The 17,869-nt window shown below is 41.8% G+C and overlaps 1 protein-coding gene across 10 annotated transcripts in view; it reads right to left on the bottom strand.

The window, feature by feature from the left end:
• The window catches only part of LOC122565318 (phospholipid-transporting ATPase IC), a 152,524-nt gene that overhangs the window by 74,831 nt on the left and 59,824 nt on the right, over positions 1 to 17,869 (bottom strand). For all 10 annotated transcript variants that reach the window (XM_087976047.1, XM_043721170.2, XM_043721169.2 and 7 more), the window contains 3 exons: positions 15,386 to 15,477; positions 9,697 to 9,810; positions 3,300 to 3,398 (listed from right to left, as the gene is read on the bottom strand). In XM_087976047.1, the coding sequence (XP_087832173.1) occupies positions 3,300 to 3,398; positions 9,697 to 9,810; positions 15,386 to 15,477 (305 nt within the window). The remainder of the gene's footprint in view (positions 1 to 3,299; positions 3,399 to 9,696; positions 9,811 to 15,385; positions 15,478 to 17,869) is intronic.

Here is a 17,869-nt window from a genome sequence, read left to right as displayed (position 1 = left end):
ATTTCTATAAGTTCCAGCGAATTCCAAATACATTTCAGTAAATGTAATTATAAGTGACACATTGTCCTTGACACGCAAATATGCGATATATAATGCAACCTGAATGATCTCACGTGTAAAGGAAATAAGCAACGAGGAGAGATTATAGAAGCTCAGGTTCTAGAATCAATAAAGGAGGAGGGAACACATTATGTTGTGTGAAATTGTCTATGTCAACATTAAAGTAAACTCAAATTACTTAATCCAAAGGATTTCAAAGTGAATGAGATGGTGGGCGGGCAGAATTATGATGAGGTGGCAGAGTTGTGGTGGTGAGGTGGAGTTGTGGCGAATGGAGTTGTAGTGGGGGGGATGGATTTGTGATGGGGGATGGATTTGTGCTGAGTGTATGAACTTGTGATGAGGTGGCAGAGTTATAATGAGGGGTGGAGTTGTGGTAGGGGAGAGTTGTGGCGGGGACAGGGTTGAGTTGTGATGGGGGATAGGGTTGTAGTGAGGAAGTGGAGTTGTGCTGAGGGGACAGAGTTGTAGCTGGGTGATGGGCTTGTGCTGGGCAGAGTTATGGTTAGGGGTTGGAGTTGCAGTGAGGGGGTGGAGCTGCAGTGAGGGGGCAGAGTTATGGTGGATGTTGAAATTACTCCAGCAAGGGCCAAACTCTAGCGGCACATAATTGACGCTGGGAAAGGACCAAGGTGGTAGCTAAAGCATCTGATTATTCAGGCTTTGATATAGTCAGCTAACAAAATACCTGACCCAAATAGCTTTCTGATGTGTCTTAAATCCTATGTTCTATAGTATGACTGTTACAAATATATTATTTGCCGAGCAGACAGTACAAGAATATGGTATACCCAAGGCATTTTACATAAGTCAGTGTTATCCTCCTTCTTCTTGAAATCATTTCTAATAGTCAGTTTAAAAATGATGCCTGCATTTCATGAATTATGGTGTTCCATTACAAAAATCTGTTTTTTATTTTTTATTTTATGGGCTACACTCAGGATGCTAATCACAAGTCTTAACCTCTTTAAGCAATAACTAGAAGGCATTCCAATGACATAAAATATTGTATAAGCCATCTACTGTCCTGAGATAGCTCTAATAAACATTAAAGCACACGCAGACATTTTCAAGAAGGTTTGAAATATGTTCTAACCTCTAAAGAGCTTAATTGAATAGGTTACAAAATCATTGTTGGTCAGACAGTGCTTTCACTTTGGACTCTGTCAATGTTCTAAAGCATGAACTATTCATAAAGAGTTCCACAGCCATTAATTGCAGACAATTCTTCATCTATGGTGAAGTGTGGGTGGGAAGGATACCTGACAGAAGGCAGTAGAATCTGTCCTTAAATAAGAAGGTCAAGTTCCAATGAAGTCATCAGGATCCAATTGCTATTTTTACTATAGGCCTGAGTGGGGAAGTGATTGTGGCTCTCCCACTAAATCAGTCTAGCAGGAAAAGGAATCAGTTTTAAAGGGGTCCAAAAATGTAAGTCCTTTTGCTAATCTGTCCTTACTTGGGAAGCCATTCAGTAAGTTGAGCCTACAGTGCAATCATTGCTGATGTGGGACTTCAATTTCATTTTCCTATCCTTTGCCCATATTCCTAACGTCCTGAGAGATTAAGAATCTGTCTCAGTGTTAAATATATTAAAAGATGGTGCATCCACAAACTTTTGGGATAAAAAATTCTGGAGAAACACACACAAGGGATTATCAAGTTTTTTTCTCACCTCAAATCCTTTACCCTGATATCGGTTCCCCCTTGTTCTAGATTCCCTGGGAGGGAAACAAAGTCTCAGTATCTACCTTTTCAAACTCCTTCAGAACTTGTACATTTCAATCAGATCACTCCTCATCCTTCTAAAGTCTAGACAATAGAGACCTAGTTTACTCAGGCCTCATCATCGGATAACTTTGTCATCCCAAGGACCAATCTAAGTGAACCTTTGCTGATCTTCCTTCAATGTTTCCCTCAAGTCTTTTCCTAAATATTGAGACAAAAATTGTTCCTAGAATTCCAATCTTGGTGTCACCAAAACCTTGTACCATTAAAGGAATTCTATCTTCTTGAACACCAATCGTAATCTCCTATCGCTTGCTGTATCTGCATGCTAACTTTTCGTATTCCTTGTACTGGTACATTCAAGTCTGAATGGAACTCAATATTTAGAAGTTTCACACCTTTTAATAAATATTCTGTCTTTTTATGTTTGTGAGCGATGTGAGTGACCTATCATTTTCCCACATTAAAATCCATCAACCTGGGCCCAGAAGAGTAGGATGTACAAGTTGCAAAATGCTGGGACTCATACACTCGTGGGGTTCATGCTCAATGCCACAGCAAACAGCAATCATTGACCAAGTTGTCTGTCCACAGGAATGATGCACACACCAGATTGGTTCCCTTGGACAACTTGTTCTGGCAGTGTCCAAAGCAGAGGCCCAGGCCATCACTGAGTAAAGATAGGGTAGGATCACAGGGTGGCTGTCATGGGGGAGAAGAACATGAGGATGGAGGAAGGGGCAGGTGATAGTTTTTAATGAATTCTAGCTTTCCCAAGGCCAAGTCACTCTATCAAGTACTAGGCATGTGCCAATGAGCACCTCCCCCAACCCACCCATGCAGGAACATGCAAGCAAACCCAATAGCTCAGTTGGTGGCAGAGCAAGAGGCCATTGATAAGCCTTCCAAGCCTAGACTTAATCAAGGCCAACACAGGAAGGTGGTGGGTTCCCTACCACCACCCACCCACCCAATTAAATACCACCCCTGTCGCCAAATACACTTTGGGAAAGGGCATCAAATTCTAGAGGTTCGGACATGGACTGATAGCTGCAAAATGATAGGTTTGTAATTTATTATTTAACACAAAACTAAGAATGAATCATAGCCTAATATTTGGCATGATGGTATTGTATCATAGATAAGTTCAAGTTATAATAATCATTGCTTTCAGTCTCATTCCTATCCAAGGATAATGCAAATCTAGACCTAGATTGGTGAAGCTTATCAATGAACCAAGATTGAGAAACAAAATCTTTTAAACTTATGAACACAATTTGGTTAATGCTTATATTAGCCTTGGTTTTTATCTATATCAATGCATGTTGGCTTAAAATCTACCATTTTGACCAAGTATTCGGTCACTTGTCTTAAAGTTTCTATTGTTGTCTCAGCATCACTTATTGTCTAAGAGCCCCTGTGAAGCCAGTTTGAAACATTTTACGATAGTCAAGCCTCTATACAAATTAAAATTAAAGTTGTTATCTAATATCAGGTGGGGAAGTACTCACAATATCATCAATGAGATCTTTAACGGCTGTTATTCCTAAAACGAAGGTGAGTGGAATCATTGTTGTGTACCAAGGCAGAGTAGTAATAGCAGGTACAGCCTAAACAATAGAAAGCACAGTCAATTGAAACTGACAGTATTTCCAAATCTGGCAACAGAACCTGATAAAACTTCTCATTTGGTGTTCCAATTACTCTCTTTTCCTTTGTTCTGCTCCTCAGATGCTGCCTGATCTCTACTCTAGTTTCCAGCATCTGCAGTCCTCACTTTTGCCCTATTAAATTCCTAGTCTAACTCCCAAGTAGCTGTTCAATTGACGCACCCCAATTACATCTCCACTAGAGCAGAATACCCACTAGACCTCAACCCCACCATCGCCCCCACCCTGGGACTCAAACATCGCATCATTGCTGCACACCTGAACACCTCTACGTCCTCCATCAAACCCCTGGATCCGATACATCTCCTGTCCCCTGCCAAACTTGATATCTCCCATCACCCTAATTTAACCTAAATATTCTTTTACTTATCTGGCCCCCATGCCTACTTAGGCCCTGGTACCCCATCCTCATGGCATCTTATCCATTTGGCATTCCATCCACTACACATTTCGCACCCTAGCTGTCAAAGTGGCTGTATGTTGTAATGGATCTTGTATCTTGGACTGCTGTGACAAGGGAGGCGTGGTCTACCTTCCCCAATTGTTCTACACGTAGCTAGAAAAGATTAGCAAAAATAAATGTAGGTCTGTTGCAATCAGAGGCAGGGGAATTCACAATGAGGAATAAGGAAATTGCTGAGACATGACAAAAAAAATACAATTTGTCGTTCTGCACCGAGCAAAAAAAAAATTATAAAAACCTCTCAGAAATCATGAAAAATCTAGTATAAATGAAGACCAGCACGGTGGCTCAGTGGTTAGCACTGCTGCTTCACAGCACCAGGGTCCCAGGTTCGATTCCGGCCTCGGGCAAGTGTCTGTGTGGAGTTTGCACATTCTCCCAGTGTCTGCGTGGGTTTTCTTCGGGTGCTCCGATTTCCTCCCACAGTTAATATGTGCAGGTCAGGTGAATTGGCCATGCTAAATTGCCCATAGTGTTAAGTGCATTAGGGAAATGGGTCTGGGTGGGTTACTCTTCAGAGGGTCGGTGTGGACTAGTTGGGCCGAAGGGCCTGTTTCCACACTGTAGGTTATCTAATCGAAACCTGTATTATATCGCTCAAAAAAAAGTTGTGGATAAATAAATTGAACTTAATGTGGATATATCCCTTGGACCTGATCTTCAAGATCTCAGAGTATGGAAAGAAGTAGTCGTAGAGACAATAAACATATTGGTGTTTATCTTGTAAGAGGAGGTGATGGCCTAGTGGTGTTATTGTAGAGACACAGATAATGTTCTGGGGACCCAAATCCTGCCGTGACAGTTGGTGGAATTTAAATTCAATTAAAAATCTGGAATTAAGAGTCTAATGATGACCATGAACCATTCGTTGATTGTTGGCCCAAAAAAGCCAATCTGATTCACTAACATCCTTTAGGAAATGGCCATCCTTACCCGGTTTGGCCTACATGTGACTCGAGACCCATAGCAACGTGGTTGACTCTTAACTGCCCTCTGAGGAATTAGGGATGGGTGATATATGCTGGCCTAGCCAGTGATGCCCTCATCCCATGAACAAATTTTTAAAAATTCTATGTACTGTACTCTGGACTCATTCCTGCAGATGTAAACCCTTCACTTAAGGAAGGAGGGATAGCGAAAAGGAGACTTGTTAATTGAACATGATTTACATGGAAAATTCTAGAGTCTAGAAAATTCTAGAAAATAAAGGAGTTGATTACAAGCCACTTCAAAAATAAATGGAGGGATTGGGCAGAGTCAATGTTGACTTATGAAGGGGAAAACCATGTTTAACAAATCTTTTGGATATACAATACAATAATACAATACAATACAATACAGCAGCTTCATTCCTCCAAGCCTGCACTGATTCCAAACCTTATTTAGACCAGCTACTTGATGCCCATACATAGTTTTTAGCTTTTTGTTTGCCTCCCATTCATGTGTCTATCAATTCACGCCTTAAACATCGCTAATGTGACTGCTTTCACCACCTCCACTGGCAGTGTATTCCAGGCACCCACCCCTCTCTGTGTGAAGCGTTTTCCCCTCACTTCTCCCCTAAACTTCTGCTGTCTCACTTTGAACCTGTGCTCTCTTGTAGTTGACCATTATACTCTGGCTTTTGAAAATGTCCCACACCAGAGATTAGTAAGTAAAATGAGAGGACATGGGATTGAGAGGCGTGTACAAATTGTGTGATAGTGTAAACTTCAAAACTTTAATAATTGTTCATGAATTGAAAGAAGACCAATAACTCTGTGTAATAAACTTTTAAGGAGCAAGGACAGATTGTTATTCAGGAATTGAAAGCAATTCGCCATGCTTGGGAAAAAAAGTCAAAGCTACATAAATAAAACTGTTTGATAAATTGCTGCCTTGTGCCGCAAGGAGAAATGATTGCCCTGTAGAAGAATTTAAGGAGTTAATTGCAGGGATGTTGTGTCTTCAAACAGACAATGAATGCCAAGTGTAACAAGGAACAGGGGAAGCTACTTCAGATCAGAAGGTAAACTACAGACTTAATGATTCCAGAGGAATAATCAACATTATGGATGAAAGAATCTAACCGATCATCAATAATGTCACACCACAAGCTTGAAAGAAGAAAATTTTGTAAGAATTCAACTTCAGGATTCCTTGGGAGCAGAACTCCAGAGATCAACACTATACATGGATCAAACTTCCAGAGACAGACACTGTTGGTTGGAATTGTAGCCAAATTCCACCATTAATTGGGTAATAGTCAAGTTGTGTTGTGAGGCTTAACTTGCTTACTTGAGGGGTCTTATTTTGGGTGCTACATGAAATAAAGTTTAAATAATTGTTTCATTGTTTGATTGTCTGTGAGATTCTTAATAAAGTTATTAAATTAAAGATAGCTTGTGGTAATTTACCCACAGCAATTGGTTAATAGTCAGAAACAGAGGATAGGAATAAATGGCTCATTTTCAGGCTGGCAGGATTGTCACTAGTGGAGTACCATGAGGTAGCAGCACAAGCCCCAGCTGTTGATAATCTATACCAAGTAATTTGGTCTAATAATAAAATTAAATATTTCCAAGTTTGCAGATGACACAAAACTAGGTGGAAGTGTGAGTTGTGAGTTGCATCAATGGGATCCTGAAAGACTAAGTGAGTAAGCGAAAGAACTGGTAGTTGGAAGACAAAGTTTGAAGTTGCCCAACTTGGTAAGAAAAACAGAGTATTTCTGAAATGCTGAGAGGTGGGAAAATGTTGAACTTTAAAGGTACTTGAATGTTCTTGTTGATGAGCATTGAAAGTTAACAGCAAGCAATTAATACAGCCAATGATATGTTGGTGTTTATTATAACAGGATTTGAGTATAGGAATAAATATGTTTTTTTTTGCAATTATATAAAGCCATGGAGAGACCACTTCTGGAGTACTGTGTGCAGTTTTGGTCTCCTTACCAATGGAAAGATAAACCAGCCACAGAGGGAAAGTTCAAACTAATCTTAGGTTGGAGGGATTGTCCTTTTTGAGGAAAGAATAAATACATCAGGCCTATATTCTCTGGAGTTTAGAAGAATGAGAGATGATTTTATTGAAACATACAAAATTCTTACAGGACATAACAGGTTAGATATGGATAAGATGTTTCCCCTAGCAGAAGAATCTAGAACCAGAAGGCACAGCCTCTGAGTAAGTGGCAGGCCAGTTAGAACTGAGATCATGAGGGATTTCTTAAATCAAAAGGCAGTGAATCTTTGGAATTCTCTATTCCAGTGGGCTGTGGAGGCACAGTTGTTGAGCATGTTCAAGACTGAGACTGATAGATTTCTACATGTTAAAAATATCAAGGGACACTGGGGTAGCGCAGGAAAATGGTGTTGAAGTAGAAAGTCAGCCATGACCTCATTGAATGGTGCAACAGGCTTGAAGGGGCTCAATGGTCTACAGCTGATCTTATTTCTTATGTTTTGACAGTTACAGTATTAGATCAGGTAAAGCATGAAGAAAATTCCAGGTAGATCTCTTCAGAAAAAGGGATAAAATGTGGAATCAATTAACTGCCTATAATTTAATACAAATGAATGTGGAAAACCAGGATCAAGCTAATGTGGACACCTTTCATAAAAAGTACAAGAGAAACAAATACCAAGGACTTGAGCACAAAAACAAGGCTGACACTGAGTACAGTACTGAGGGAGGTACTGTTTTTAGATGAGATGTTAAAGAGGTCCTGTCTGATTTTGTGGGTAGAGATAAATTAATCCATTGCCAGGCAGTTATTACCAATATCCTGGCCAATATTTATCCCTCAGTCAACTTCACCCAGATTGGTCATCATAACACTGCTATTTGAGAGAGTCATCTCAGCACAAATTGGGTGTCAAGTTTTCTACTCTTCAGAACTGCATCACTGACTGTGGAGCCCCCTTGTGGTGTCCTATGCCCTATGCCTTATGGCCATTGTAGGAATCCCAGGCCAAAACCCCAAATTTGGTTTCAATTGCAAAAAGACTTCCAAATTAGTTACAATACAGTTAGGGAAAATTAACTTGTTGTTTCAGGTAGATGGAATTTGAAATATAAATTAGTTATTAAAAGAATAAAGCCACAAGGTTTCACAGGTTTCATCCAAGAAAAACATTTACCATACAATGTCAGCAAACAACCAACAATATCTATCTTGGTATTCTAATGTCCAGAAATAATATGAGGTAAACATAAATTAATGGGTAATTTGTAGTTGACTGAACATTAAACTGCAGACACAACCAAGACAAATCATGAATTTTTCAGCATCCAATACAGATGTTAGTGAGCAATGAGTCACAAAAGTTCTGCAAACTGCTATTGCCCTAACAAGGCAGTTCAGCTGTTTTGTTTTGGAAATCTAATCTCGGATTTCCCAGAGAAGTCATTTCCACAGGAGACTGTTGTAATGACTGTTCTCCTCCCAGTTGCTCAGTCTATTCTCCCAAGGCTGTCTCCCACTGGATTCACATGATTGTGCCAGTGATTAGCTGCTGGAGTACAATCTAGCTGGGATAGGATGAGGTTGAACTCATTTGATTGAAATAGTGGCACAGCAGCAACATCACTGTAGAAATAAATCAGAGGGATAGACTACTGCTGAGAAACACAGGTTCAAATCTCACTATGATAGCAAGGTGCTGAACAGAAAGCTAGTCTCGCTAATAGTGATAATTGATTATTATTTTTAAAATTCTGGTTCACTAAACCCACATGTGACTCCAGGCCTGCAGCAAAGTGGTTGACTCTAATAAGCCACTGTGCTCAAGGGTAACTAGGGATGGGCAACAAATGCCCATATCCCATGGAAGAATAAAGTGTGGCTTACAAACACTGCTCCTACATTTCACTCTCCACCAATCTATGGACTGAAACTCTATCAGCCTTACTTACATAGGAGTCAACATTGCTGCATTTTCCAGAATTTTGAACTGCTAATGGCTTTGAGTTGATTAAACTGAGATTGCTATCAAGGGCTCTTCCACAAGCTAAAATGTGCAAAAAAAGAGGAGACCTCCACTCCCTCACTGAATGGTCAAAATTGCAGCAGACAGACCCAAACTTCTGTTAATATGCTAATGGAGGTTGGAAGAGGCTCTACCTTCATTATGCAAGATCCTCAATTAAATTCTGGGAGGGATGGCCACCTTTCCCGTTGATAGGAGATAGCATGGCAGCAAGAAGACATCAAACACCATCCAACCTGTGCCATTTTGCTAGCCTTCCTGTTTCCCAATCCACAACCAATGTACTGGTAAGACTGAGCCAATACAATATTCATCCTATTCCACTTGTGAACAATGGGTTTATTTGAAAATACTAGCTTTCGAAGCGCTGCTCCTTCATCAGGTGTTAGTGAAATGAGGAATACCTTATGTGTCTAAGGTCTTCCCCTCTCACTAACACCTGATGAGGGAGCAACACTCTGAAAGCTAGTGTTTTCAAATGAACCCATTAGACTATAATCTGGTGTCAAGTGATTTTTGACCTTGTCCAACCCAGTCCAACACCGGCACCTCCACATCATGACTTGTGAACAAAACTTTAGAATTGGCTTTTCCCTCTGACACTCATCAGCAATGACTTCTACCCACTTCAGTACTCAATGTTTACTATCCTCCATTCTTAACCTATGAATAAATTTGCTTTATGGAAGTATATTCCAGAGTATAGAACTCACAAGGATTACATTTCCTTTATTGTTTTATTTAGTATATCTTTGAAATGTTGCCAAAAGTCCAAGCTATAGAGAGATCAGTCAACTGTTCTTACCTGGAGAATAACAATAAGCAAGTAGTAGAAATTAGCAACTCGCTGGAACTGTTCAAACAGGTTGCGAGGTAGAAAGGTAACAACATTGTATTTTGAAGTCTTAATTTCATTGCCCTGAAATAAACAGACATCACAATGACAATTGCAAGATGATTGTAATAGATGTTCAGTATGTATTTTTATAATGTACACAGTAATTCATTGATCCTTAATTGAAGAAAAGCACTTGTTTTCCTGCTATTTTCGAGCTAATGTTCAAAAACTATTGTTAGTCTGAGTAATACTCCAGCAGTGATTATGTAGTTCTTGAGTAATTAATCTTTTCCATAATCGTTGTTTCTTTACAATCTTTCAGAATTAATGAACTTTCCACTCAACAACTGTATTACAATTAGTAACCAAAATAAAAAGAAAATAACTTTAAAAATGGAGTCAATGAAAATATAACCCTCCCTGTCACCCAGCCGCATCCCTCCTTCTTCTTAGGCAGTCCCTTGAGATTGAGAATGGTTTCCTTCCACTCCAATGTTGTGGTATTGAGGTGACTGAACAGTCCTTCCTGGATCCAATAACTCTACCACAGGTGGAGCCAATGGTGGTTGCTGAAGCTGATGGGGGATGGGATGGTCAGTTTTCTCATGCTTTCTCTGTCGTTTATGCTTATTCTCCATCTGAGCTTGTTGGGAAGGCTCAAAATGGTTGGCTCCTTTGTGAAGCATCCTCTCCAATGGCAGTTTTAGTTGGGGGAACGGTGGGGGGGGATACCATTTCTGATTGGCCAACACCTCTTTGCAGGTAGGACTTCTGCCCTTGAGATCCTAATCCTCAGTGGCATTTCGTTTGGTGGACCTCCCAAAAACAAATGGCAACAGAGGCTCTTTGTTGGCTGTCTGAGCTGGGCAACATCATTTGATGAAATAGTGCCTATATTATCCTGGTTGAGTCAGGAACGCCTTTGTAACAGGAGACAGTGTGAAATAGTTTGAGCTGGAAACTTCTCCACAAATGTAATCTATATCACTCTCTCAATGGGGACCTATCAGCTTTATTCAAAGAAGACTCCAGAACATTATCACTCTTTTCTCCTGCAACCTTACCAGTAAACTAAACATTTGAGTCCCACTGTATTTGGTATGAGTAATTCGATAAATAAATTAGGAATACTATTTTAATGAGGTCTCAGCTCCTCCAATTTGTCCTTGGGTTAATGTGTTCACTGACATATGCTGGATCATAAGCAAGGAGAATCCTAGATTCACTCCCAAATCTGTTCTAAATTAGCCAATCACTATCAGGCAGCGCATATGTGACAATTCTCTTTGAGGTCAGGGAGAACAGAAGAAAAGTGAATATACAGGACAGTCCCTCCTCTTCTCTATCCAGTGACTGCTTTTGCAATACACAGGAGATCAAGAATGGTTTCCTTCCCCTCCAGTATTGTGGTACTGAGGTGACCGAACAGTCAGCAACGTGCAAAAGCATAAATATTAGGTATCGGGGTTAGGTGTGTACGGACCCTGCTGACTTTGTTCCAGCTCACACACCAAGAATGAATCTCTGTTCCAGAGAATTCCCAGTGTCTGTGGAACTGCAGTGCAGTTGGACAAGTGGGATGGTGGAGTCTAGCTTTCATTACTGCGCACTAAGCCAATCACAAATAAACTTGGGTTCAACAATTCATCAAAGTGCAGCTATAAGTGGTAGGTAATTTGGAGCTAATCTGTGTAAGGGGATTTTAATAACAATGTAAGTAAAGCTCCAGACAGAGTTTTTCTGCAGCCTGACAGTATCACATCATTCTGTACTTTTAATTCTCCACTTGAAATACGATCCAGGAAAACATCCAGAGTCACGGAGGGTAACTGCAGAGGTTAGTGGCTAGAAATGTGAACCAGGTAAATTTCCCATTGATTCTGCTCACCAATACATTAGGTCATAAACAATGTATTTGAACTGGAAGCTCTAATCTTGCAAACAACTAATTTCACATTGTTGTCCCGTATGAAGCTATCACGTTTATAAATACCTTATTGAAGATTCTATGCAATCTCATGTTACGCTTTGTGCATCCATTCTTGGCAATTACTTTAATAGATACAAAATTCTGCTATCAGGATAAATGAGGACTTGCACTATTATCAGGCTTCTTGATTTGAGTCACATTTGAACTACAGAAGTAGCAAATGTGCATGGTCCTGCAGGCAAGTGAAGCCTCTGGTCTACAGCTAACCCAATGAGTATTCCGGACATCTACTATAATAAAAGCAAAGTTAAAAATCACACAACACCAGGTTATAGTCCAACAGGTTTATTTGGAAGTACAAGCTTTCAGAGCACTGCTCCTTCATCAGGTAGCTAGACGATAACCTGAAGCTGTGTGATTTTTAACTTTGTCCACCTCAGTCCAACACCAGCACCTCCACATCATAATAAAAACTGAAAGTAATGGAGAAGCTCAGCAGGTCTAGCACCATCTGTTCTAAACAGAAGGAGGCTGGAAGTTATCGTTTTTTATGCTATTGACAAAGCGGATAGAAGAGCAAGTGGAACTGATATTGAGGATGCCCAAAATAAAAGATGAAAAGCAGTGCTAATGGTCATAAAGGAAAGATCTAGATGCAAAAAAGGTGTTGATGATAGGTGTGAATATTCAAAAATAGGTTGGCTTTGCTGAGAGCAACCCATGCATTAAAGATACTGGGAGGGAGGGAGTGTATTGAAAATGGAAGACAGTGTACATAATCTGAAGTTGTTGAACTCAATGTTGGAGTTCTGAAGGCAGTATAGTGCATAGGCAGAAAATGAGTAGCTGTTTCTCAAATTTGCATTGGGTTTCACTGGAACACAACAATAGGCCAAGGACAAAAATGTTAACATGAGAGCAAGATGCAAATTGGAATGGCAAGTAACTGGAAGGTCAGAGTCATTTTTACAGATAGAGGAGAGGTGTCCCACAATGCACCAAGGTCGAGGAGACTGCACTGTGAGCAGTGAATACAGCATACTGAATTGAATTGAATTTATTGTCACGTGTACCAAGGCACAGTGAGGAGCTTTGTCTTGCAAGCAATACAGGCAAATCACATAGTTCAATAGCACAGATAAGTAAATAATAGATAAACAGTGGCAAAAACCAAAACACAGATACTAGATTGAAAAAAGTATGAGTAATTTGTTAATTCACCTGGAAGGTGAGCTTGAGGTTTTGGACAGAGGACAAAAGAAATAAAAATGCAAGTTGCATGGGAAATGCAACTGCATGGGAAAGTACCATGGGCAAGTCGAGGAAGTGTTAGGAGTGACAGAAGAGTGGACCAAGGTGTCACAGAAGAAATGGTCCCTGAAGAATACTGACAAGTGAGAGGAGGGAAAGATGCATTTAATGGAAGGTCGTGGAAATGGCAGAAAAGCTCCTTTGAATGCATAAACTGGGAGAGTGGAAAGTGAGAACCTCCATTCGCTATGACCAGGACATTCCAAGCCTTCCATTTCTTCCTCACCCGACGTCCCCACTAGTACCCTTCCACTGACACTCTAATTCGTTTGGCTGAACTGGTCCTCACCCTCAATTTCTCATTCGAATCTTCCCACTTCCTCCAGACGAAAGGGGTAGCCATGGGCACCTGCATGGGCCCCAGCTATGCCTGTCTCTTACTCAGCTAGGTGGAACAGTCTATCTTATGCAGTTACATTGGCACCACTCCCCACCTCTTCCAGCGTTACATTGATGACTGCATCGGTGCCACCTCATGCTCCCACGAGGAGCTTGAACAGTTCATCAACTTAACCAACACATTCCAACTGACCTTAAATTCACCTGGACTATCTCTAACACCTTCCTCCCCTTCCTGGACCTCTCCATCTCCATCAACAGTAACAGATTCAATACTGATATTTTCTATAAACCTACCAACTCCCACATCTACCTGGATTACACCTCCCACCCTGCCTCCTACAAAAATGTTATCCCTTATTCCCAATTCCTATGCCTCCCCCACATCTGATCCCAGGAGGACCAGTTCCACTACAGATCACACCAGGTGGCTTCCTTATTTAAAGACCGCAATTTCCCCTCCCATATGGTTAATGATGCCCTCCAGCAGATCTCATCCAATTCCTGCACCTCTCCCCTCAAACCTCACCCCTCCAACTGCAATAAGAACAGAACCCTCCTCTCCCCCCCCCCCCCCGGTCTTTACCTTCCACCCCACCAACCTCTGTATACATCAAAGCATCCTCCACAATTTCTACCACCAACAAGCGAACCCCACCACCAGAGATATATTTCCCTCCCCAACCCTCTTCCATTTTCCGTAAAGACCGTTCCCTCCACGACTCCCTCGTCAGGTCTACGCACCCCCCCCCAACAACCCACCCTCCCCTCCCGGCACCTTCCCCTGCCACTGCAGGAATTGCAAAACCTGTGCCCACACCTCCTCCCTCACCTCTGTCCAAGGCCCCAAAGGAGCCTTTCACATCCATCAGAGTTCCACCTGCACTTCCACAGATGTCATTCACTGTATCCATTGCTCCCAATACGGTCTCCTCTACATTGGGGAGACAGGACGCCTACTCGCAGAGCGCTTTAGGGTACATCTCCGGGACACCTGCACCAACAGCACCAACCAACCTCACCACTCTATGGCCGAATATTTCAACTCCCCCTCCTACTCTGCAGGTCCTGGGCCTCCTCCATCGCCACTCCCTTACCATCCAATGCCTGGAGGAAGAATGCTTCCTCTTCTGCCTTGGTACCCTCCAACCCCATGACATCAATGCAAATTTCACCAGTTTCCTCATTTCCCCACCTTATCCCAGTTCCAACTTTCCAGCTCAGCATGACCTGTCCCATCTGTCCATCTTCCTTCCCACCTAGCTGTTCCACCCACGTTTCTGACCTACCACCATTACCCCCACCTCCATCCACCTATTGCACTTTCAGTTACCTTCCCCCAGCTCCCACTCCCATTTACCTCTCCACCCCAAGGCTCCTAGCTTCATTCCTGAAGAAGTGCTTTTACCCGAAACGTTGATTTTCCTGCTCCTCGGATGCTGCCTGACCTGCTGTGCTTTTCCAGCACCACACTCTCGACTCTAATCTCCAGCATCCGCATTCCTCATTTTTGCCAACATTATTCTAGTTCTGGAAGGGAAGGGAAGGGAAGGGAAGGGAAGGGAAGGGAAGGAGTGAGGGCAGAAGTGCAGGAAATGGGTTAGATAAGGCTGAAGACCCTGTCAACAATAATGGGTTAATTCTCAGTTCAGGAAAAAGGAAAACATATCTGAGGCATCCCAATGGAAAGTGGTATCATTGGAACAGATACATTGGAGATGGAGAAACTGGAAGGATGGAATGCAGTCCTTACTGGAAACAAGGTGAAAGAAGGTTTGGTCAAGTCAATTAGGTCAATGCAGAAAAATAGGTCTAAAGTCGTTATGTCTGCATAAGTACAGTAATTTTCAATATAAAATATTCAGGAATATATTTTCTGAAAATATCAAGCAGGGATTTGCTTGAAGCTGCTCTTATTACATCTGTGAAAGCAAAACCCTAACGACACATTTAACCAGGGCCATTTCTAAGAAAGCTTCTAGATTGAAAATGCGTTTATGTTTTTGGCTCTGCAGGAAAGACTTGCTAACGTGAAATATCAGATTTGAGGTATTCAAAAAAGAGAAAGAAACTTACAGCATATTTCCTTGTCTTAAAGCAGAGGAAGAAAGGTTCCTTGACTTGGGTGTGATATCTCCTGTTGTTAGCTCTGACTTCCCAGGTTTGGTCTGCAAAGTAGAAATTCAACATCCATTGGGTTTATGGTTTATCTACTGACTTTCGCAGACTATCTGTCTCAATCCTTACAACCTTTCCTCTTTATATCTGATTACGCATTTTCTGCCTTTTGGAGAGACAGTTTCCAGTATATGGCAATGCTTAATACGAATTTACTCTGCTCATTACAACATCTCACTGCTCTCTCCTCTGCCACTCCTGACCCCACTGCTGTCTCCTGCTCTATTCTGACTGACACTGTTCCCATCAAAGTTACTCTCTCCCTATTAATATCACTAAGATAGAGAACAAGCTGGCTGAAGGTAAGTAACAAGATACACAGAGAAAAAAAAGCAAAATACTATGAATGCTAGAACTCTGAAATAAACAAATACAAAGAATGCTGTAAAAACTCAGTTAGTCTGACAGCATCTGTGGAGAGAAATAGAGTTAACATTTTCAGTCCAATATGACTCTTCTTGGTGGGTGGTGTCCCCACATGTAAATGTGGTATCCGTGTCAGGGTGTTGACATGGATACCACCATGACACGTGGGGACAGCACCCGTCATGTACATGGCAGGTGCTCATGTGACTCGGCCAATGTTGTCTATCTCATAAGCTGCAAGCAAGGGTGCCCTGAGGTATGGTACATTGGTGAGACTGAGCAGAGGCTGCAGCAACGAATGAATGCACACCGCACAACCATCACCAGTCAGTAGTGTTCCCTCCCAGTCGGAGAACGCTTCAGCTGTCCGGGACGTTCGGCCCCAGACCTTTGGGTGACCATCCTCCAAGGTGGACTTCGGGACAGGCAACAACGCAAAGTGGCCGAGGAGAGGTTGATAGCCAAGTGCGGTACCTATGGGGATGGCTTCGACCAGGACATCGGGTGCATTCACACCCCACACACACACACACCCCACACACACACACACCCCCCACACACACACACCCCACACACCACACACACACACACACACACACACACCACACACACCACACACACACACCCCACACACACACACACACACACACCCCACACACACACACACACACACACCCCACACACACACACACACACACACACCCCACACACACACACACACACACACACACACCCCACACACACACACCCCTGCATGTACATAAATATAAGTTTGTGGGGTGAATTTGTATTTGCAGAATTATATTTCATTTTGCTCAAAAACTGCATAAATTCATGTAAGATTCTGTAAATTCCACTTTAGAAATAGAATCAGTCTGACCTAACACTGGGACACAGACAGACTTTAACCTCACACCTTCAATGCATTATCTGAACTGAGATGGCAGCTATTGTTAAAGTTATCTTGAAAGTGTATCTTTAAGAAACTTCTGGGGATTACATATGAAGGAACCAAACTATCATGATCATTCTAAAAGATGAAAGACTTAAGCTAAATTTGTTTAATATTACCTTCTATGACACTACATGGCGGCACGGTGGCACAGTGGTTAGCACTGCTGCCTCACAGCACCAGAGACCTGGGTTCAATTCCTGCCTCAGACGATTCTCTGTATGGAGTTTGCACATTCTCCCCGTGTTTGCGTAGGTTTCCTCCGGGTGCTCTGGTTTCCTCCCACAATCCAAAAATGTGCAGGATAGGTGAATTGGCCAGGCTAAATTACCCGTAGTGTTAGGTGTAGGGGAATGGGTCTGGGTGGGTTACGTTTTGGCGGGTTGGTGTGGACTTGTTGGGCTGAAGGGCCTGTTTCCACACTGTTAGTAATCTACAATCCTGTTGCTATAAATTCTGTGTTGTGTGATCTGGCTCCACAACCACCTGATGAAGAAGTAGCACTCTGAAAGCTAGTACCTCCAAATAAACCTGTTGGACTATAACCTGGTGTTGTGTGATTTTTAACTTTGCTCATCCCAGTCCAACACCGGCACCTCCACATCTTGTCAAAGCTTTCCATCTTACACTCATTAGGACAATTTCAAAGAAAACTAATTCAAGTGCAAAACTAACATTTATGTGACATGACAGGAGATTGTTTGACAAGTGGACTATGACAGCAGCATAGGTTTTCCCTTGAATTGATATTTTGGAAATTGACCTGATGAGTGCAAGATAAAAAGCTTTGACAAGTTGTGCCTTTTATCACCAACACTCAAGTTCTGTACTACCAAACAATTAATCTTGCTGGGAACAGTACTATGAGAGACCAATGGGTGCCAACAGTGAAAAGTGAATCCACACTGTAGGGTCTGCAAATGCCACAGTCACATCATCATTGAAAACATTGCCCAAGGAGCTTGCAATATGTGGAATACAATATTAAGCAGACCATTTCAAGGCTAATGTAAATAGTTTAAAAATATGATATAGTCAGGACATTATCTATAAAATGGACAGCA

The sequence above is a fragment of the Chiloscyllium plagiosum genome, unplaced genomic scaffold, assembly GCF_037043375.1.
Source record: "Chiloscyllium plagiosum isolate Xiang-an unplaced genomic scaffold, Cpla_swu_hap1 HiC_scaffold_28, whole genome shotgun sequence".
NCBI classification, from domain to species: domain Eukaryota; kingdom Metazoa; phylum Chordata; class Chondrichthyes; order Orectolobiformes; family Hemiscylliidae; genus Chiloscyllium; species Chiloscyllium plagiosum.
Note: the sequence above shows the minus strand (reverse complement) of the source record. Positions and strands in the feature narration are given on the sequence as shown.